Source organism: Lissotriton helveticus, chromosome 12 (genome assembly GCF_964261635.1).
Source record: "Lissotriton helveticus chromosome 12, aLisHel1.1, whole genome shotgun sequence".
NCBI lineage: Eukaryota > Metazoa > Chordata > Amphibia > Caudata > Salamandridae > Lissotriton > Lissotriton helveticus.
In genome coordinates, this window is record NC_136073.1 from 107488167 (window position 1) to 107511151 (window position 22985).

Here is a 22985-nt window from a genome sequence, read left to right on the forward strand (position 1 = left end):
TGCCTTGCAGGGATGAGACCTGAAACGGGAGGCATGGAGATGAAGTCTTTAGGATAACCAGACATCACCACTTCCATGTACTGTTGGTCTAACAAGCTTCCCTCCAAGACAAAGTAAAGTCTTGCATGCGTCCTCCTGTAAGACCTTGATTGTCCTCCGCTGTCCAACAGTCCAACTGCTGCTGATTTTGTCCTGCAGAAGAGGTCCTAGTATCCGACTTCTTCCCAGACTTTCTTGGCTGAAAATTACTTTGTCGAAGATCTTGAAGATTGAAAATACATTTTGAGAGATAAGATGGAACTAAACTCTTGCCCTTATATGAAAGAGCCTGTTTGCAAACTTCAAATGTTTGGTAAACATTTGTTCTCACTGTTCTCCAAAAAGCTTTATCATGATACAAGGAATCTTCAACAAGGTAGCCTTTTCAGCTCTGCATGCCTTCCAGTGTCGCGGCCACATGTGGCAACATGGTAATACTAACCCTCCCCAAGATATTGCTGAATCGTGAAATTCATCACTTAGATAAAAACCTCAATGGAATGAGGTCAGCTTGGTGAACATTTTTTTTCAGAATAAGGAAAATAGGCCTTTAATCTGCTGGGGTGATAAGTCGGGTATCTGGGCACTTGCTTAGTTGCAGCACTTTGAAAATTGCAAAAACTGTAGCATTAGGCCAGTATAAAAAACAAGTTGTTAGATTATTATTAATAGCGATTTAATAATTATGAAATCTTGTGATGCACCTGAGAACCCACCACTCATGCAGCTCAACTATTCCACTGGCCCACCATCCAAATCTACTTAATTAGACCCTTGAGCGTGGTTAGTTACAACTGACCATTTATAGTTTGCCTGAGCCAAAAGCCCTGAGTCCACCAGTGACTTTTGCTTTTCCCAGCAAAATGGTATACATCCAGAACTGGATAGAGAAGACACATTTAGATGGAGATCTTGATGTTGGGCAAAAGAACGGATTTTATTCTCCAAGATGCCTGACCCTCGCAACAGGAACTCTTGACCCCAGACGCTCTTAAAAAAAAAAAATCTGTATGTGAAGCTATATAGTCTCCATTAAGCTTCAACCCTATCAGCCAATTAGAGAATTGGGTTCAGCGGTGCCTCCTTCGGGTAGAGAAGAAACAACCTAGAGGTCAATGGGTGGGTTAGTCTCCCTGAGTCAAATCCAACACCACCTTGGATCTGGTAAGAAATTATACCAGCAACAGTAATGTCCACCATTCTGAGTTTTGTATACTGAAGGGCTTGAGAGATAAACAGAAGCGGTGGAATGTGGATAGAAGCAGCAGTCTCATATTTCCCACATAGTGGGCAGTCTGCATTGGTGCTAACCCTTCTGTGCCAGTGTTGAATGTTAAACAGTTTGAGGACTACTTTGTTACTATAGAATAGTGTGGAGGCTTCTAGGGGTGTTGCACAGGTCAGTGCCGGGTCCAACTGAGGTGGCCCAGCATAAGGCCAAACGTTCAACATAATGTTCAAAGGGGTTGAAACTGTGCATGTTTCAAGGATGTAAGGGTCATAACAGAGACCAGTATGATGTTCTTGGCTGATCCTTTTGTTTGCCAGTATCTCAAAATGTACATGTACAGTATAGTTTCTAACATGTTTAAGCTCGCATCTGCCTCCCTTCATACTCTGGATTTGAAATCCATTCTTAAACCCTGTATGTCCGTCATACACATCTACTCTACTAAATGTGTGGCCCCTCATGTTTGAGTCTTGGGTGAGCCCTGGCTCACAGAAAAGGATGTATTGAGGAGCTGCATTTCAAGATTGAGTTACTTTGGCAGAAGTGTGTTAAAGCCCCATGGGATTTGAGTGAAATTACCCACTGAGACTCGCTCTAGGTGTGCAAAGTGTGCTTATTGTCAACCTCCCCACCCCCTTTATTCTCCTTTCTCTCACCGACCCCTCGAAATTAACCCATTGTAAACAGACTCAATAATATCCTCTTTGCTTTTCCCACAGCTCCTGTTTCCCCATTTCCACACCACATTCTACTCCAATATGATTGCAGAGACAAAACTCGTTCTTCGTGGTGGGACCTTTGATGAGGTGAGTCATCTGAGTCCTGGATGCAGATAACAAATATTAATATTAATAATCCACATTTGTGAAATGCGAACAATCACCCGTAAGGGTCTCTAGGCACTGGGGGCCGTCGGGAAGATTAAGCAAGCTATTGCCCAGAGTCGCATGGTGCTGGGCTAACCTGCCGCCGGAGCCGGGGATCGAACCCTGATCCCCAGATTCCAGCATCAGTTGCCCTGGCCGTGGCGCCACACCTCTCCCCACCTCTCCCCAGATACTGAATATGAGGAAATTGCTTGACTGCAGCCCCCCCCACTCTTTGGCAAAAAGTAGGCCATTTTAAAATAAAGGGCCTTATTACGATATCGGTCAGTTGAACTGCCGACCGCATTTACGGCAGACAGTAGACCACCTGACAAGCAGTTGGCAGTCTGGCCGCTGCATTACGATGCGACTGCCGAGCTGGCAGTCACAAAGTGCTCCTTTACATGGCAGCTTGTGCTGCGGCCCAGGAAAATTGCTGCAGCATGAGTAGGCGTGTTATGGAGCACTTCCTGCATATCCATGCACTGTGTGCCATGCATGGAGGTTCGTGGGGGTTCTACCTGTGCCCCCTAGGCCCATGATGGAAGGGGCCTTGTTTGGGCCCACAAAATCTGTTTCTGACAGCCTTTTCATGGCAGTCTTTCTGACATGGAAAGGCTGTAGGAAAGGTATACCCTAATTCCAACAGCAGAGCTTGTCTTGGGACACCCTCCTTACAGAATTGCAATTCCAGCAGCTGCCCCGACAGGATAGCTGATCCTGTCGGAGGCAGTGATCTTCCTCCCAACTGTTTAGAGTCCAACCACCTGGATTGTAATCTAGCGGTCGGACCGAAGGACTGTCGGACCACCACTGATAGCCTGTCGGTGGCGGTACCAACGACATCGTAATCAGACCCTAAGTAGCAGCTGATCTGGACAATGGATGATGGAACTCTTTGCATAGTAGTGGTAACACAGTGTAACCTGCAGCATTCTCCTATTTTGATTCATGTGAATAATAGGGAAGAACAAAACTGAGAAAACACATTGGAGGGACCAGCATAATGGAAAACCATTTATAACGAAATACAGTTTTAAAGAAATACAAATAAATCAAAGTGTAAAGGAAACATTTTGAAAGGAAAATCATTTCAAGGAAACACAATTAAATCAAAAATATTGTTCAAACTAAAAAAAATGGAATTACTAGACACTACTTTTTTGTACTTAGAAATCAGGAAGAACATTACATTTAAAGGTGAATATATGTTAAAGAGAAGCGGGTGCCCCTAGGGAGCACCAGCACGTCGACCCACTGCCCCTTGCTGCCACTACTGCTTGTTATACAGCTTTTATATGATTTCAAACAATCTCCTGGATCATTCGTTTGCATGTAAATTTACCATGCCAGCAGACAATGGCTCCACTAGATGTATTGCACATGTCAGTCAGGGCTGTTACCGCCGAGCCTCATGCATAAACAATACATACCTGACATGGAGCACTAGCATTACACAGTGCATCAGGTCAGATAATGGTGCCTCATGGCTGGTCAATCACATACCCTCTTGCCCAATCAGAAGCTTGAATAGAGAAAAAAGGGCTATCTCAACACCTTCCAGGCTATTCCAGCTTCTGATTGGGAGAAGCTTATGGGTGTGCCTCAGGCTGCTGCAGTCTGACAGGAGTCGGAAATCGTCGGCCTGCTTAGGTACATTTTTCTGTTTGAATGAGCGAGTGTGTGTTTGTGTGCTGGAGAGTGCATGTGTTTGTATGTGTGAATGTCTTTGTGTGCGTCCCTGCAATGGTCTGTTTATGCATGTCCACTTGTGTGCAATGTGAAAGTTTGGCCCGGGGGCTGGCAACTTATGCCAGAGGCAGAGTGCTGGGTAGTGCTTTTGGGTCTCACCACTTTAATAATCCACCAGCCACCACTTATGTTAAAAAAGGGAAACAGCCTACGCCACATCAAATCCCAGTTAGGAAATAAAGTTATCAAAGTTACAAAAAGATACAACTTCGTACTGCATTTAAAAAAACATGCAAGGCTCAGTAATAGTTTTCTGATGAGGCATTATAGCTAGGTCAGAGTTTCCATAGGAAGAACATTTTTTGTTTTGGTAATAACTTTGGTGCAGTTTGACAAAACTGGATGAAACAGAAAAAAAAACCTGTTCTTCTAGCTCACCTTCTTACCAGAAAAGTTCTCCCTAACCCATCAAGCAGAGGCCAAGAAAAATGGAGGCTCCCAAAACTTTAATATCCACTGTTAAGTTCCATAGGAAAATTGGGTCTCTTATACAGAAATATCGGCTGAGCATAATTATACCAAATTTGACAAAACGTTAGAACTTAAAAAGTGTGCTTTTTGTGATTTGGTGTAAATCCATTCAGCAGTTTGTTGAGAAATTTGCATTTAAAGAGGTGCTTGGGTGGGTTTGAAGGGGTTAATAAGTTGGTATCAGGATGGTTGGTCCTACGGGAGTCATGTAGGAGTCATGCAGTACAATACATTAAAATACTAGAGCCCTGTGATTGGCTGAGGCAACTTTTTCTCCTGTTGCAATTTTGGTACCGCTGGCCTACTACTAATCCCTTAGCACTGAACAATCTGTTGGCTGGTCGCAACCCAGAGAAAAATGTTGCTGCTGCCATACAGGGCTTGGGTCACCATGTCCTGAGAATGAAAAAAACAAAAGGATATTCGGTGCAATTAGAGCGTTTTCTTTTAGATTTTTAACATTAGTTTTTATCTTAATTTAACCCCTAACTATAGATATATAGTATGGAGGAGAGGAACCTCTCTAAATTGCAAAATGGCAGGAATGTATATATATATATATTCACTGAAAAAACCATAGGTTATAGACCATATATAGTTAGGAAATAGCATTTAGAAAACCTTATTTTACTCACACAAAACCATTGAAATTCCATATATAGTTAGTTGCACTAACTATATATCGCGCACCTGCAATCCACTGCTGATGATGTCACATATTACATCATTCATGACATGGTCAGTGACATCACTGATGACATCACTGATGACATCTCAAATGACATCACTGATGACATCACTGATGACATCTCATTTGACATTACTGATCACATCACTGATGACATCATTCATGTGATGATACAATGAACCTCTTCAGACTCTAATATAACCTTAGATACACTCAGTGTAAACAGACACTCACAGACTGTCACTCATCCATGGAGTTACTCACACACCTAGTCAGTCTTGCAAAGAATCAATCACACCTCGATTTCCTCAACTATATAGTTATACACACCTTACTTATTGGAACATATAATAACACATATTTACTCTGTTATACAATCCCTGATACAAGTTCACAATAATCCATACAGCCACTCACACATTCACTGGCTCTTATGCACAGTTATTTATATATGTCAACTATCACATGTACTGTGTTTTACATATGTACTTACTTTGACATGTAGCACTGAGATATCCATTCACTCACCAATACACTCATGCACACAGTCAACCGCCCATACAGATGTTTCCACATGCACTTTTGAACCCATACATCTAGTGAATCAACTGCTCACACATCTATGCACAGAGTCATACACCTCCCAGACACCCACACACACACTCAGTCTCCCATACAAATACTTGGGCAACTAATCAATAACCCATATAGTTAGTCATATAGCTAATGATCAACACATGCATCAGATTACAAAACAACAGACACAATGATGCACAATTTAAAACAGTTTAGTCACTAACCCATGCACTCAGTGAGACACATTTAATCACTCACTTATACAGTCAGTCATGCACCTACTAAATCCTTCATCCAGACACTTATACATCCACTCATTCTTCAATATGTAAGACATATTTTAACTTTACAGAAGCATACAGTCACTGGATGTTGTCATCAGTGATGTCATCAGTGATGTCATTTGAGATGTCATCAGTGATGTCATCAGTGATGTCACTGACCATGTCATGAATGATGTAATATGTGACATCATCAGCAGTGGATTGCAGGTGCGCGATATATAGTTAGTGCAACTAACTATATATGGAATTTCAATGGTTTTGTGTGAGTAAAATAAGGTTTTCTAAATGCTATTTCCTAACTATATATGGTCTATAACCTATGGTTTTTTCAGTGAATTTTCAAGGTTTTGTAAATGCTAATTCCTAACTATATATGGTCTATAACCTATGGTTTTTTCTGTGAATTTCATTGGTTTTTTAACAGCTAATATCTGTAGCTGTAAAATGTATTCTTCTTTAAATCCAAAAATATATTTTATATGTTTATGAATATTTTTTTTTTTAAATATTTTTTTTTCTTCGTTCCCGCTTCGCGAATCAGGAAGCTTCCCGTTAGCTGACCTTGATGCCGCGAAATAGACCGCGAGCCGGTAAACGTTTCTTTACCGCAAGTGCCGCGTTAGAAAACAACATCGTGACGCCTCCCGTCCACATGACGTTCCACGTTGTCGCTTGATACGTCATATGACGTGCTACGTTAGCGAACTGGTACGCGAAGCGAGTGCCAAAGCGCAGGTTTCTGGAAGCAAACAGGGAGGCCCTGCAAAGCGCTTAACGTAAACACAGCAAGTCATGTGACTTGGTAATAACACTTTTCATTGGTTCATTTCACTTTTGGTTTCCTAATGATGTAAGACTAGGTCATATAATCTAAAATGAACACTTTTGATTGGTTGAGAACTCTTGTTTTTCCCAAATGATGAAAATCCCTCCTTCTTTCCTCACTCTGACTTTCATCATTGTGAGAGAAAGACCCTTTGTGATCACTGAGCAATGGCTTCTTTAGTAGCTTCAGCTGGTGCTTCCCCACCACCTCCACCACATCCAAGGAAGAGTGGACCACCTGCTCAAGTTGTAATTCAACAAGAAGAAGAAGAAGAGGAACAGGAGGACGAGCACGAAGAGAGGCAGTTTTTGCCTGAGCAGCCCAAGACGTCTCACCGGAAAGAAAACTTCATTTGGCAATTTTTTTAAATTCCCAAAGGTCAGAAAAAAGTAAATGCAAGATACGTAACTTGCCTTATATGTCAAGATAGACTGTCCAGAGGGACCGACAAAAAATACAGTTTCGGAAACTACACAATGCATCGCCATATGACTAGGTGGCATCCTAACAACTACAGTGCTGCACAGTTTCGGAACGACCTAGATAATCTCCCTATTATGGCCAGAAGATCTGTTGTACCGGAAGTAACGGGACCAGAGGGCAGGGAGATGGTGCCAAATATACAAATGAGATTTGGTGAAGTAAAACACACCTGCGTATTTTGCGATGGATTCATTTCCTACGGAGAAAGAAGCATCACTCTGATCAACAGAGCTATTGACTATCATATGCAAGTTTGTCCGAAACGCCCAAAATAATAAATACTTCTTTTTTTTGTTTTGTTGCTCCTGTTGAGCCCTTTACAATGAATCGTTTTCATTGCCCCCTCCAAGAAAAACCCAAAAAAATATAAAACTGTTCCGAAAAATTCAAAAACAGTAAAAAAATGTTCAGAAAAATAAAAAAAAAGTTCTTTTCAGAACTACCTCCCCGTTATTAAAAAATTGGTACAATATTTGGAACTGTGCCAACCTCTATTTCTCTTAGTTCGCTTCCTAGTTCGCTCGCTGGTACGCGAACTGGAAGCGAACCAAAAACAGTAAGTATAAGGGAAGGAAACACACACTTATGTTAAAAGAAAGACAGCTATAGGGGAGTAAACTAGAGATACTATTACCCATAATCCACTACTGATGATGTCACATATTACATCATTCATGACATGCTCAGTGACATCATCAGCAGAGGATTGCGGGTTTTTTGGCAACATGCCTTATCCACGGTTTAATAACGCTGCCTTTTGCTTTATATAAGTTTTCAAATTGTATGAAATATATACCAATAGGTCTTTATGAACCTTTAGGTAGTGCTTTTGTTCATGAGGTCTGGTCGCTTCCATACACATACAGATGTTTCAAAGATGATCAAGAAGTTTATCTGAATGGAGAGGAATGCACTGAGACGCCAGATCATTCACTAATGTGTAGGCACATACAGTTACACGATTCATGCAACAAACACCGACCAAATATGGCTTGCGTGTTGCAAGGCACGCCAGTTCCTGCTATCATCCCCACGTTCAAGTTGTTGGAAAATGGTAGTTATTTGATGCTCAATAATGAAGATTGTTCTGAGTTAATTAAAAGTATTCCTTTTATCGTAACAGTAAGTGAACGGGTTATTTGCTGCAGAAATGTTCTATTTCCTCCCACACATGAACATAGGGAGTTTTCAATCTGGCCACAAATACCAACCTTGGGACACGTTTCAACGGCATGACAAGAATAAGAGCTCTTTTGTCTCAGAGAGAGGTGGCCTTGAGTTCGGCCCGTGAAACTTTCGTACTTCACATAGCGAACACCCGTACACAGGTTTGCCTTTCAATTTCAGCAACATGTTTCCGACTATCTTTAACGCATCCTCCACAAAATCCCTGGCACACTTTTTTAAAGTTGTTACCAGTGGTCTCGTGACTTCATTTGAGAAAATCTTTGGAGTCATCCCTGCTCCCTTTCATTCCATTTTCTCCACTCTGGTTCGTGGATTGCATTTTTACTTGCATTACCAGCGGACGCTCTTGTGCTTTTTTACATTTTTAAATATGGATGTCCCTCCTATGCAACCTCCGACCCTGCAGCTGCTGACACTGTTCCGCAATCGCATGCTAGAATATTATGGCACAATGCCGTTGGCGATATTAAGCACGGCATATGGATTATCTTTTCGGTTCTCCTACTTCACCTGTGTCCAGCCTGTATTTCACTGCCTGACCTGTGATTTCGATTGGGCCATTGATTTGTGTCTCTGCGGACCGGTTTCTCCTGACGTCGACTTTAATCAGCTGATGACTCCTATCATTACTCACGAGTTGGTTTGTCCTGGCGAAAGGATTATGGCTGTGGCATTGATGCATGGACTAATTGGTCCCTGGAATTTACTGGCGGCAGCACAGTCTTTCTTGGAACACAGCTTTCTTGAAAACCCACCGAGCTGTCCTCTGATGGTGATAGAGGATCCGGTGCTGGGAGAGCACGTATGTTCTTTTCCGCTTTTAAATTGGATGGCTGAACTGTTTTCGGATGAAGACGGTGACTTCCTATTGGAGGCTGTTGCAGCTTATTTTGCATACACAGTTATGTCATAGACCTTTTTCATGTTTCATATGCTGAGTACTAGCATTTCATTGACAATTCATTGACTTATTTGTCAAGTTTTTATTATTTACCTTGCCTATTGGCTTAAGACTCGATAAAGTACTTGGCTGTTTTATTTTTCTTTAGCATTGAATTTTCCTAGTTTTTAATGCTTTACCTTGCGGACCGTCCACATATAAACTTGCAATCTGCTCTCATGAGATGGCACTTCTATTATCTTATTCAGTTCGTTTCCGGATCATGAGGAGGTGTCATCTAGGTCCTGGATATCTTTACACCGTGTTAAGTTAGCATGGGCTCATTACCGGTTTAAACGCCATTTTTCCTTTTTTGCAACTTCTGCACACGACACTTAGTTGTTGCTTTAGCTTTCCACCTAGTAGTTCATCGTGGTTTACATGAGAATAATATGTTATTGGTCTACTATCTGCTTTACTTGTTAAACTATATCTGTACAGCGAGTGCTAAAGTTTCAAGAACAACACGATACAGAATTGTTATGAGGTCTGATCTCCACGACTTCATACTCATAACATAAGTGCAACTTCTGCCAATTCTGGGCATGAGGCGGGTTTTATATTGCTTTGCCGAACACACATACACAACAGTTGATGCGGTTCACATGAAGAGAGAGCTGGTGTATGCTGATGTGATTCCTTCAAATCTAAGACACTAAAGTATGGGCACGCCCTAAACCAACACAAAGAGACCTTCTTAGCAAATAATATAATATGTGTATTAGGGAGGGTGAGATATAAGCAGCCGCGGGCCGTGGAGGGAGTTACGGTGAGGCAGGGAGGCGGGGAGGGGGAGAAGCAGGGTGGAGCCCTCTCTACCTTGCCCCTCCCCCTCCCCGCCTCCCTGCCCCACCGTAACTCCCTCCACGGCCCGCGGCTGCTTATAAGTGTTGCTAACTCTTATTCATTTACAGCATGTTAACATACTGTCACCATTCGCTTTTTATGTACTAGTAACTATGCTGGTAATTTTGCTACTGATAATATGTGTACTTGTATTCTCCACCCTGCTTCTCCCCCTCCCCGCCTCCCTTCCTCACCGTAACTCCCTCCACGGCCCGCGGCTGCTTATAAGTGTTGCTAACTCTTATTCATTTACAGCATGTTAACATACTATCACCATTCACTTTTTATGTACTAGTAACTATGCTGGTAATTTTGCTACTGATAATATGTGTACTTTTATTATCTAAGGTACTACGCCTGAGAAGACGGCATTAGTAAATAAACATTTCAAATACACATGTGTTCTTCTTGACTCCATGTTCTGGTTTCTAAGAAATATATAACGACCGACTGTTCATGAGTTCCACGTATCCTGAGGTACTATAAGTTCATATTCTGGATTGTCTAAACATTGAGAGTTTGTTATATCCAATGTGACACTGTACCTAGCTTGCTAAATAGTTTTTGATTACTAACGTGAGTTTTGGGACACCCTAATTCGCCGAGGTTCCAATCCTCTGTCCACAGTTCTGTGTGAGAACAGAAACCCTGCGACAAGGGCACCCCCGACCCTTGCTGGACCTTCATCACACTTGCGATACAACTCCAGCAATGCGCCACCTTTACGGCACAGATACATCACGCATCTGTGCTGTTTTTGCCCCATGATGCGCCGCATTGTAAATGCAGCACACCATAGGTGACGGAACAGCGGAACAGAATGACTAACACATCCCTGGTGATGCGCCAGTCATCATAAATCTATCCCTATGCTTCTTATCTTGTTAGAGATGAACCGCCATATGTATCATCAAAGTTATTTGCATTTCCTAAATAGCGAACTTTAAGGAATAAATAGCGATTCTTTACCATTCCTAGTTTGCGATGAGCTATTTGCTAATTAGCCGAATGTAGCCCAATGAAGCCCAATGTAGCCCAATGTAGCCCAAAGATGGCCGCCAGACACACAAAAAAACAAATGTAGCCCAAATATCAGCCAGATGTAGCCCAACTATAGCCCAGTGACAGAATGACCAATCAGCTTCGCAAACCTCCGTTACGCGAAGCGGAGCGCTGTTACAGATATATATCTTTTTTTGAACGTTAATTTCTCAAAATCCACTGGAGCACATATATTGAGACCTAGCAAAGGCACATCGGGCTACCAGTCCCTAATATTTTGCCAAGTTTCGTGCAAATCCATTCAGCCGTTCAATTATTATTTTTATTATTTTTTTTTGCCCCGCGGGGCCCTTTTAAAACCTCCACATCAAACCTAGGGGGTCAGCGAGGATCTACTATGCCCCCTTATAGTTATTTCCCCCTTTGTTTTGACCTCCTCTTGTCTCTCGATCCTACCGAGAGACAAGATGGCGGCCGCTACGGACTGTTTGGAATGTTGACAGACGCCGGAGAACCAATCAGCTTCGCTTCACAAAGCTCCGTTGCGCGAAAAGTCCGCGAACCAGAGCGCTAACCGGTCCGCTGTTACAGATATATATCTTTTTTTAAACGTTAATTTCTCAAAATCCACTGGAGCACATATATTGAGACCTACAAAAGGCACATCGGGCTACCAGTCCCTACAATTTTGCCAAGTTTCGTGCAAATCCATTCAGCCGTTCGGGCTAAAAGTGAGGCCAACCGCCCTATGGAAAACTCAATGTTAAAAACACGTTTTGGGACCCCCCTTTTTTCTCGGCCCCCACTGGACGAACCCCCCCCAAATTTTCAAGGGCTGCTCAGAAACAAAATGTGCCATTTTCCTGAAAATTTCAGCCAATTCCGTCCACAAACGCCAAAGTTATTAGACATAGAATTTTCAAAAAACCCATAGAGAAAAAATCCTAACTATATATACCTACTGGCGACCGCCAGTAGGTAATATATATATATATATATATATATATATATATATATTTTCACTGAAAAAAACATAGGTTTCATGCACGTTATAGTTAGAAATTAGCATTTAAAAAACCTTAGAAATTCACTGAAAAAACATAGGTTTTAGGGAAAGTTATAGTTAGTTGGACATTTCACTCGTACAAAACCAGAGTTATAGTTAGCTGAACTAACTATAACGGTGGAATTTCTCTGGTTTTGCACGAGTGAAATGTCCAACTATCTATAACTGTCCCTAAAACCTATGTTTTTTCAGTGAATTTCTAAGGTTTTTTAAATGCTAATTTCTAACTATAACGTGTCTAAAACCTATGGTTTTTTCAGTGAATTTCAAAGTTATTTTAAATGCTAATTTCTAACCATAACGTGTCTAAAACCTATGGTTTTTAAGTGAATTTCAAAGGATTTTTAAATGCTAGTTTCTAACTATGCCTACAGAGGTAGGACATGTGAAGAAAGAAGAAAAAACGCACAGAAAGAAGCAAAAGAAATGCAGAAAGAAGCAACAGAAGTCCACAAAGATGAAGAAAAGTGCAGTATGAAACAAGACATGTGCAGAAAGAACCAACAGAGGAGCAGAAAGAGGCCTTGTTGCAAAATCATCCTGTGCCTACAACTTTTTCAGACAGGTACTGGTGGTAACTGACTCTGACTAACCAGGCCTAGAGCCAGTGCTATGCTAAAAGACACTTAGAATACAGTGAAAACACCTACATACACTAGGGAACACTATGCGTTGGGGTACCCCGGTGATTAGCATGACCTCCTCTGTAAGGCCCTAGTACATAATAGGGCAGGGGATTAAAACTACCTCTAAGTCAGAGGTGCAGAAATATGCTACTTTAACTAGTAGTCGCGTTTGCAGAGTGGTGGAGAAATGGTGCTGGGCGTCCAACCAACGTTCAGGAATTCAACTGCTTAGAATTAATCAGGAGGGATTCTTGGCCGCCAAACTGCCTCAGGACTAGATTGGACTTCATCCCCCATCCCGTAGTCTGCCACAAGGCACGTTTGCAGGGTGGTAGAGAAAGGGGGCCATGGCCTCCAAAGACGTCTTAGCAATCCCACTGTGTGGGACTTACTGAAGGTAACAAGAGGGGTAGTTGGCCCCCAAGGACATCCTTGGGGGCCAACTTCCCAAACTATTACCTCCAGTCAGTCGCCCACAGCAGCACTGGTAAGTAGTCGTACCAGGCCACACCCATTTTGCCCACCACTCTACAAACGCGCTCCCTGGCACTCTCTTGGATGGGGATTGAAGTCACATTCACTGCTGGGGGTCCTTTAGGGGCCAACTAGCCTACATTTTACCTCCAGTAAGCCCCACGCAGTGGCATTGGTGAGAGGTAGGCAAAGGCCATGCCCCCTTTCTCCACCACTCTGCAAAAGACCCCCCCTGGCATGTTGTAATTTGGGGGATTAAGTCCCCTAGAATCCTGAGGGTCCCTGGAGTCCAACTAGTCCACCAGGTACCTCCAGTAAGTGCCAAAGAGCTGCTTTGCAGAGAGGTGTAAAAAGGGGCGTGACCTGGACCACCTCTCTGCAACGCAGCGCAGTGGCGCTTACTGGAAGCACGTGGTGGGCTAGTTGCCCCCCAGGGGCCCTCAGGATTGAAAGGGAATTAATTCCCCAACTTAAAAGGCGCCATAGGGCGTGTTTGCACACATGTCACCTCAGGCTCCGCACCCTCCCTTCATCACTGTACAAACACGCCTGTGGCGCGTTTTAAGTTGCGGGATAAAGTCCCCTTGAATCCTGAGGGTCCCTGGGGTCCAACTAGCCCATCAGGTACCTCCAGTAAGTGCCACACAGCTGCGTTGCAGAGAGGTGTAAAAAGGGGCATGGCCTGTACCACCTCTCTGCAATGCACGATGCCGTTTTTTATAAATTTCTTTTTTTTAGAAGGGGGGCTGTGTGGCCCCCCCTTCTTTTTGATTTTTTGGGCCCTGGGGACCCCTTCCCCCAAGACCTGACCCCTTTTTAAATAAAAAAAAAAGCAGAACGGGAAGGGGGAAGTGTGGGCCCCCCTCTCTTGGCCAATCCGGCCCCGGGGACCTCATACCCTGGGGCATGGCCACATTTATTTATTGTTTTAATGGAGGCGGCTTCATGGCCCCCCTCCTGAGGCCTCTATTGGCCCCGGGACCCCATCCCCTGGGGCCAGCCTTTTTTATTTATTTATTTTTGGGAGGGGGGCCGCGTGGTCCCCCTCCCGGGCCACTTCTGGCCCCGTGGGCCCCATCGCCCTGGGCCTGGCCATTGTTTTTTATTTATTTTTCGGAGCGTGGCCCCCCTCCTCAAGCCAATTATGGCCTCAGGGACCCCATCCCCCGGGGACTGGCCACTTCGCTGGGGACCGGGGGGCCCCAATGCCCCCACGGTCCCTGCCGGCTCCCTGCCTCCTGTGGGAGCCGGCATTGCTTTTCCACATGGGGAGCTGCTGACATGCAGCTCCCCGAGTGGAAAAGCAATCTGGTTTAATTTATGAAAGTTAGAGCAGGTTTCCCTGCTCTCGCTTTCAAAACCCAAACCACAGTTTGCTGTGACAGGGCGGGAGCCACATGGCTCCCGCCCTGCCATAGCAAACAGAATTGTCCCAGGGGTGGGCACCCCGGGACACTGCAGGAGCTGGCCCTGGGGGGTGGCGGTCGCCAGGGCCATCACTGGCTCAAGGAGGGGGGCCACAAGGCCCCTTCCCAACATCTGCACAGCCCCGGGTGAGGTGGTGGTCCCCGCATTTAAATATTAGTGCCCCGGGGAGGTGGCGGTCCCCGGGGCATGTGGGGGGAGCTCGAGCCCCCCCCCATAGAGGTGTATTATTATTATTTTTTTCAAGCTGCGGGGGGTGGCGGTCCCCGGGGCAGGGGGGACCTGTGCCCCGCTAAATAATTAATAAAAGCCCTGGGGGTGGCGGTCCCTGTGCTTGGGGGGCCTCCAAGCCCCCCCCCCCACAGATTACAAAAGAAGCCCCGGGGTGGTGGTCCCCGAGGCTTGGGGGGCCTCCAAGGCCCCCCACAGATTAAAAAAGAAGCCCCGGGGGTGTCCGTACCCAGGGCTGCGGGGGGCTGCGTGCCCCCCGCAACTCATTAATATTGCCCCGGGGAGGTGGCGGTCCCCGGGGAGGCTTGGGCCCCCTCACACTTTTTTGTCACCGCCCCCGGGACCTGGTCCACCTGGGGGCTTAAATACAACGAAGCGCGGGAGAACGCGCTTTTGGTTTTTTACATTTTCTTGGCCGGATTCACGCACCCAGTGCTAATACTGACTATTTTATTTATTTTTTAAATGCTTTTTTGAGCCCTGGGGGGTCCTTGTCCTTCATCCAATCTGTAATGCAGCTTGGGTGAAGAACATGCAAAGTCTGGATGATGGTGTGTCGGCCCAAGTCAGCCTGCCCAAGTCGGCTGGCCAAACCATCATGCGCTCTTAAGGTGCTACCACCACTCCTCCCCCTGTGACACGGGGAGCCCAGTCCCGCTCACCCCGCCAGTTTAATTGAAAGCTGAGTACAGAAGACAAAATATTAATATTGGAACGTTATTATCCTTTTGTTTTAAGTATTCAGCTTGCAGTTGAAATAGTGGGGCGATGCCCCTCTGCCTTAGCTGAGGAGTTCCCTGATGAGACTGAATGAATCAGAATGAGTGAGAATGAGTGGGTCTGAGTGAGAATAAGTGAGGCTGCGTGAGTCAGAGAGACTAAGTCAGAGTAAATAAAAGTAAGTGCAAGTGCAAGTTAGAGTAAGTGAATTAAGAGTGAATGAGACTGAGTGCAGGCAAGTGTGAGAGACCCGTCCCCAAACTCTCTGAGAATAAGTCAGGCTTGCTCCCTGAAATAAAATAAAAAAGGATTACGGCCCACCACTTTTGAAAGTCTCCAGTCACCACTGCCTGTGTGGAGTAGAGAGCAACTAGCCAAATTTAGCTATATATGCTTGACATCCATCACAATGTCATCACTCACTGTCAATGTGAGGCAGAGAGGTGGAGGGCTGCAGAGTTTGGCAGCTTAGGATAGTCCCAAAAATTACTTGAAGTATCAGTTCCTACATTTAGTTGCTTCAGGAACGTTGCTTATTGTGTCTCTTGTCTTAGAATTACTAGTTGCTTCAGACAGCATTAGACTAACAACAGTTGATAATTCCAAGAAAAGAGTTCCAAGGGTATGCTAATAATGTATTCTGCTCCTAAATTGAAGTTCGACATTTCCTGCACTGTAGTATGCACATTGTACACATTCTCAAAAAGAAGACAAGGTAGACCAAAGGGAAGCAACACGGACCAGGGGGACTAGAAACCTATGAGCGGTAAAGTGTTGCTCTCTTCCCTCCCAAGTTGCATACATTTGGTAACGCTCTTTGGTGAATACTCTATCTAACCGCAGATTCTTTTACCTTTAGAATTTCCCCATGAGTAAGACTGAATTCAGAAGATTTAAACAGCGTTGCTCTCACACACCGCTAGATATCGTTCTGCCCTGGAAGTGAAGACCGCGCCGCATATAAATGCCAACCCGCGAATCGAGATTGTTTCTTTCTTGACTCCGTTTGTGTGGTGTAAGGATGCTGTAACAAGAGAGCTTAGAGTTCACTTTCATGACAAATTGAAGTTACAGCTACCAGGAATACATTCTTCAGAGTCAGAAGACATAGTGGGCCGCTGTGTATATGTTCAAATGGGGCACACATGAGGAAAGTGAGCCCCAAACTGAGGAATTGCAAAGGGTTTGGGGAGAAACATGTCAAGCATTTTATAAACCTTATTTCAGCAGGTGACTTGAACAAGGGCAATTGGTCTGACAAACATAAAAAGGCAAAAAGAACCAGCAAATAACCTTTATGTTGCCCTTTGCTGGTCCTTGCTGGGCCAGAGATAAGACAAACTAAATGATATGTAACAGTTTTGCATGTAATGAATTTTGCATGTAAGAAATCTGTATTACATGTGCTACACCAAACAACAAATGGTATACAACCGTTTCAACGCAACTTTTACAACAAACTACTTTTACAACGCAACTTTTACAACGCAGGATCCATTACAACAAATATCTTTACAACGCATATTTTTACATCGCAGATACCTCTACAATGCATGCCATTACAACGTAAGTATTGGTAAGTATATAATTATATAAAAAATGTTATTTAATTATTTTTATAAAAATAAATAAATAATAATTAATTATTATATTTAAAAATAAAATATTATTTATTTAAAAAAATAATTTATGTAATTCTATTATTAATTAATATTTTTACCCCTACACTATCCAACACTTACCCTACTATTTCACCTCCCTGGAGTTAGAATAGTAATTTTTACCCCTATACTATCCAGCACTTACCCTACTATTTCAGCACCCTGGAGTTACAATAGTAATTTTAACCCCTACACTATCCAGCACTTTCCCTACTATTACACCCCCCTGGAGTTAGAATAGTAGTTTTTACCCCTACACTATCCAGCACTTACCGTACTATTTCACCCCCCTAGAGTTAGAATAGTAATTTTTACCCCTACACTATCCAGCACTTACCCTACTATTTCACCCCCCTGGAGTTAGGATAGTAATTTTACCCCTACACTATCCAGCACTTACCCTACTATTACACCCATTATTTTAAAACACATAAATTATTTAATAAAAATATGTATATATATTTATTAAAAAAAATGTAAAGTAAAATTAAAATTAAATTAAATTAAAATATATTAATTTAAATTAATTATATTTAAAAAAAATTATATAGTTACCAATACTTACGTTGTAATGGCATGCGTTGTAAAGGTACCTGCGATGTAAAAAAATGCGTTGTAAAGACATTCGTTGTAATGGATCCTGCGTTGTAAAAATTGCTTTGTAAAGGTAGGCGTTGTAAAAGTATGCGTCGCAACGTCATACATCCACAACAAATGTGTCACAATGCCTGCCGTAGAAAGACTATGTAGAGAGAGACCTAGCACCAAGAATGACATCTACAACTTTACGAGGAAAATCAAAAACAGTCTACTGCTGCTGCTCCATCTCCATGCATGGGGCAGGTTTGGGTGCAAGACTTGCCCTGCTGCTTTGACAGTAGATCTCTTGTAGCTGTGGACTTATCAGAGGACATTATGCTCATAGCCAGAAGTTCTGGGTGCCACACTCTCCTTGCCCAATCTGAAGCCACTATGATGACTTGTGCCATGTTTTCCCTGATCTTCTTCAGAACTTGGGACAGGAGAGGCATTGGTTGAAAAGCATACTCGAGCCCCGTGCTCAACTCTATCTAAAATGTGTCCCCAAGACAGTGCCTTTTTAAAAACTCCAGTGCACAGAGGTTTGATACTGCACGTTCTTGCCAGTGGTGAAAAGATCTAACCAGGGTACTACCCATTTTTGGAAGATGTCTTGTGGCGCCTCAAGATGTAGCCTCTATTTGTGATCCATCAGGCACTGCCACCTGAGTTGATGTGCGTTGTCCCACCAGCTGGTGCACGACCAGGGTAATGTCCAGATGCTCCTACTAGCCACTAGACTTAGTGCCTCATGGCACAGGATCCACTATGCCCTGCTTGTTGCAGTACCACGTGGTGGTGATGTTTCCTGTAAGGATCTGAACCAGCCTTCCGTAATGGATGGTAGGAGGGTTTTCAGCCCCAGGTGAATGGCCTACAACTCCAATGGATTGAGTTAGAGATGGATCTTGCCCCAGGTGACCTCCCCATCCCAGCAATTATGCTTCTGTCATCCCCGTCAGATATTGGTGGGGTAGGGAGAAGGGTCTTTTCCTGGTCCAATGGGGGCAGGTAGCCATCACTGCAGGTCTTTTGAAGACTTTAGCAGTGGATGGAATCCAACAGATTCGCCTTGTGCTGGGTAAACTGAGACCTCAGGTTTCAATGCAGTGCCCGCATATGTCAACTGGCACAGTTCACAAGCAGGATGCAGTACAGCAAGAGGCCAAGCAGGCTCAGAATCACTCTCTTTGAGACCCGAGACAAGAGTTGGATTATAGCTCAAATGTCCCGGACTCATTGTGATGGAGGAAAGGCCCAAAACAGCACTGTATACAGAATAGCCTCAATGAAACTGAGCCTTTGCTGAGTAGCCATGTGTGACTTTCACATGTTGATAGTAAACCCCTAGGAAGTCACGAGGTTTGCATTATCTGGAGGTCAGTCAATCAAACAAGATTTAAAAAGCACAGCAAATCTCCCATGAGGGTCTCAAGGCGCTGGAGTTGCTAGCCGCTTTGTGGAGAAAGCAGTGAAAAATGAGGCAAAATCAAGAGAAAGCACTCAGAAAAAAGAGGGAAAGGAATGCGTAAGAAGTAAAAAAACGAGGCAAAACCATGAAAAACACTCAAAAAAATGGAGAGAGGAACTAGAAGGCAGAACAAACTAGGAAAAATCAAGAGAACACACTCCGATAAATGGGGTAGAGGAAGGAGAAAGCAGTAAAAACAAAGCAAAAGCAGGAAAAAGCACCCAGAAAAACAAGGGAGAAGGAAGGTGAAAGCAGTAAAAAATGAGTCAAAAGCATGAAAACCACTCAGAAAAACAGGGTAAAAGAAGAAGAAAAGCAGTTAAATACGAGCCAAAAGCAGGAAAAGTACTAAGAAAGGCAGGGGGAAAGGAAGGAGAAACCAGTAATGGGCAGATTTACAATAACTGGCCCATCTCTGCATATTAGCAGAGCCAGTAAATCTGCCCTAAAGGATGCGCCACATTTACAATGCGGCGTACCGTGGTGCAAGGATGGAAAGATGCGTGACGCATCTTCTGACGTAAAGGCAGCACATTGCTGGAGTCTTGTCGCAAGCACAACGCAACTCTAGCAATGGTTAGGAATGCCTATAATGGTTAGGAATGCCTATTCCTAACATGCTGCGTCACTCCTTACGCCTGCTACAAGCAGGCGTAAGGTTTTGACACAGTGGTGTCCTAAAAGTGACTCCGTGAAATCTTGTAGATTTCACTGCATTAATTTTTTGAGGCTTTCCTATGTTGGAACGTCCACCCTGCATACATTATACTTGACGTAGGTATAATGTAGCGCAGGGCTTTACAACGTGACGCATCTCACTAGATGCGTCACGTTGTAAATATGTTGCATAGTGGTGCATTGTTTACGACGCTGCTGTGTCACAGAAGTGACGCAACTGTGTTACAGAGATGTTATAAGGGGCTTGTAAATTCGCCCCTTTATCTCATAGATGCATTAGATACAGAAATAAATTGTTTTGTGTTTGTCACTGCAGCAGGCTTTTTCAGTGTTTCAGTTAGGTCTCAAAATGCAAGCAAGACATAACTTGTTTGTTTTTCCTTATGAGCAAGGAAGCCTGCAGCCCTAAAGACACCGCGTTTTTTCCTATCTGTTTAGCCTGAATTCTGTGTATGTCTATCCAAACCTTTATGTTTAATTGTTCAGAGTTGAAAAAAGAAAATGGATTTTTATTTAGAGTTTCTTTAAACTATTTGGAGATTGTATTTAAAAACACATTAGCGTAATGGCAAAAAAGAGTATGCAACAGTTTAGGTGGGCATTGTTTGTCATTGAAAGTTATTAAAACAACTATCCGAAAGAGATTTTTATAGCAAAAAGTGGTCCACGATACCATACGGATGAAAATATAAATATCAGTATCGGCAAATTCAGCAAAGATTTGTATGACAAGCGGAATTATAAGTAATATTTGACTCCAGTACTTCCTTTAAAAAAGTTACCCATTGATACATTGCTATATATTTCATTGTTTAATTACACTACGCCTTCCTTTATTTCCGCAATGCTTAAAAGGTGTTGCTGTAGTTTTGGATTCACTCAGATTTCATTTAAGTTAGTTTACATCCAAAATGGGATCCCCCTGTTTGTTTTTTTACCTAAATTATTATCATTTGCGAACAATCTCTATATATCTGGGGACATGTTTACTATTTGGAAATCTCTAACAACAATGTACTACAGTGTATTTAACACTGTTAGCGATTCCTAATGGGGTAGTAATTAACATACTTATTAAAATTCATGAGGTAGGTTGCAAATTGCGACTCATTGGGAATCGATAAAACTACTGTGATGGTGGCCTACCAGGAACAGCAGACCACCAGGTCTGTGTTTGCTTTTAAATAAAGCATTTTTTTTAATGCAGCCCTTTTGTCCTTAGAGGAAATTAGGATGTGTTTCAAAAATAAAAATGATACATTTCAAATTTATTCTTCCAGAGAAGGCAGTGGTCCATGTGACCACTGACTGCTCTTAAAAAGCGTTTTTGCATACATTCACAAAGGGGAAGGGGTCCCTGGGTAACCATTCCCATTTGCAAATGGGTTACCACCTCCTTATAGGAGTCAGTAAAATGTGAATGTTTGCGACCAAGTTCCAGTCGCAAAACATTCACACATACCATTGCGATTTGGTATTAGGAAGGAACACTCTTAACATGTCCCTTCCTAATACCGAATTGAAGATCTATTTTTCAATTCGGTAATAGATTACTGTATCACAAAATACGGCTTTATACATTTAATAGTGCTTTTTCCTGTCGCAAATGAACGGATTCTGCAAATTGGGCCATTTGCGACATGAAAAAAGCTCTGTACATCTGACTCAAAGTGATTCCCAATGGGTTGCAAATATACCTACCGCTTGAATACCTCTCTTTGCGACCCTTTGGGAATCGCAAAAATCCCACGTATGGTGGCCTGTTGGAATAAGCAGACCACCATGTCTGTGTCTGCTTTTAAATAAAGCTATATTTTTTTTTTAAATGCTGCCTTAAAGAAAAATGGGATACATTTCAAAATGTAAAATGAAAAGTTTTCTTTTCATCTTTTAGGAGTAGGCAGTGGTCCATGGGACCACTGTCAGCTATTAAAAAATATTTTCTCCTACATTCACTATGGGGAAGGTGTCCCTTTGGGGCCCCTTCCCGTTTGCAAATGGGTTACCACCAATTCGGAGTTGGCGGTAAAATGCAAATGTTTTGCAACCCCATTTTGGTCTCAAAACAGTCACACATACCACTGCAAGCCGCTATTAGAAAGTGATGCCCTAAACACTCCCCTTCCTAATACCGAATCACTAACCTAATTTGTGATTGGGAAGTAGGTCACCAAATCGCTAATTGGGCATTTGTTCATAAAAAATCTTTTTTGCAGTAGCATACGGCCCGATTCTGTGAATCGGGCCATCAACGACCTCAGTAAAGCTACATACATCTGGCCCTTAGAGACTAAAGTTTTAGGAGGAAGAACATTATTTACCTACTGTTGGACTTGGCCTTTTCCCTAAAATGTTTTGCTTTTCACTTCCCCTAATTCTGGAAGTCCCCCCCTTGTAATGTAGTTGTATAGGTCCTGTGAGGTTAAAATTCCCTGGGTAATGTTAAAATCAATGCTAGGTGCAGGTGCCCTCTTCCCTCAACATGGCTGCCACTGACCCCTGTTACTGCAGCGTGGTCTTGTTAAGGTGCATTCTAGTTGCCAGGAGCTGGCAGGGACTCCCAACATTGTTGCCATTCCAGCCTGCCTTGCCTGCCCACAGTTAGAGTAGGGAAGCTCCTGGCACCTTCTAGAATAGGGGCAGAGCTTAGTTTTGCCACCTTAGAGGGTGGGGAACCCACGCAGGAGATTTAGGCGGTAGGGCCTAGTGAGGGACTTATGCCACTGGGAGTGACAGGACTTAGGTGCTGCCTCTTAAGTTGAGTGAGGTATCCGGCTGGCCCACTGATCTAGCCCGGCGGTAGGGGAACCCAGGGACCATCATCAGTGACCTGAGGAAATTTGTAGGCCTCCAACTCAAGCC

The 22985-nt window shown here is 43.3% G+C and overlaps 1 protein-coding gene across 1 annotated transcript in view; it reads left to right on the top strand.

Moving 5' to 3' along the window:
* LOC144799500 (hydroperoxide isomerase ALOXE3-like) overlaps positions 1-22985 on the top strand; it is a 149883-nt gene that overhangs the window by 85623 nt on the left and 41275 nt on the right. Inside the window, exon 9 of the mRNA XM_078670851.1 lies at positions 1990-2076. Coding sequence (XP_078526977.1) covers positions 1990-2076 — 87 coding nt within the window. The remainder of the gene's footprint in view (positions 1-1989; positions 2077-22985) is intronic.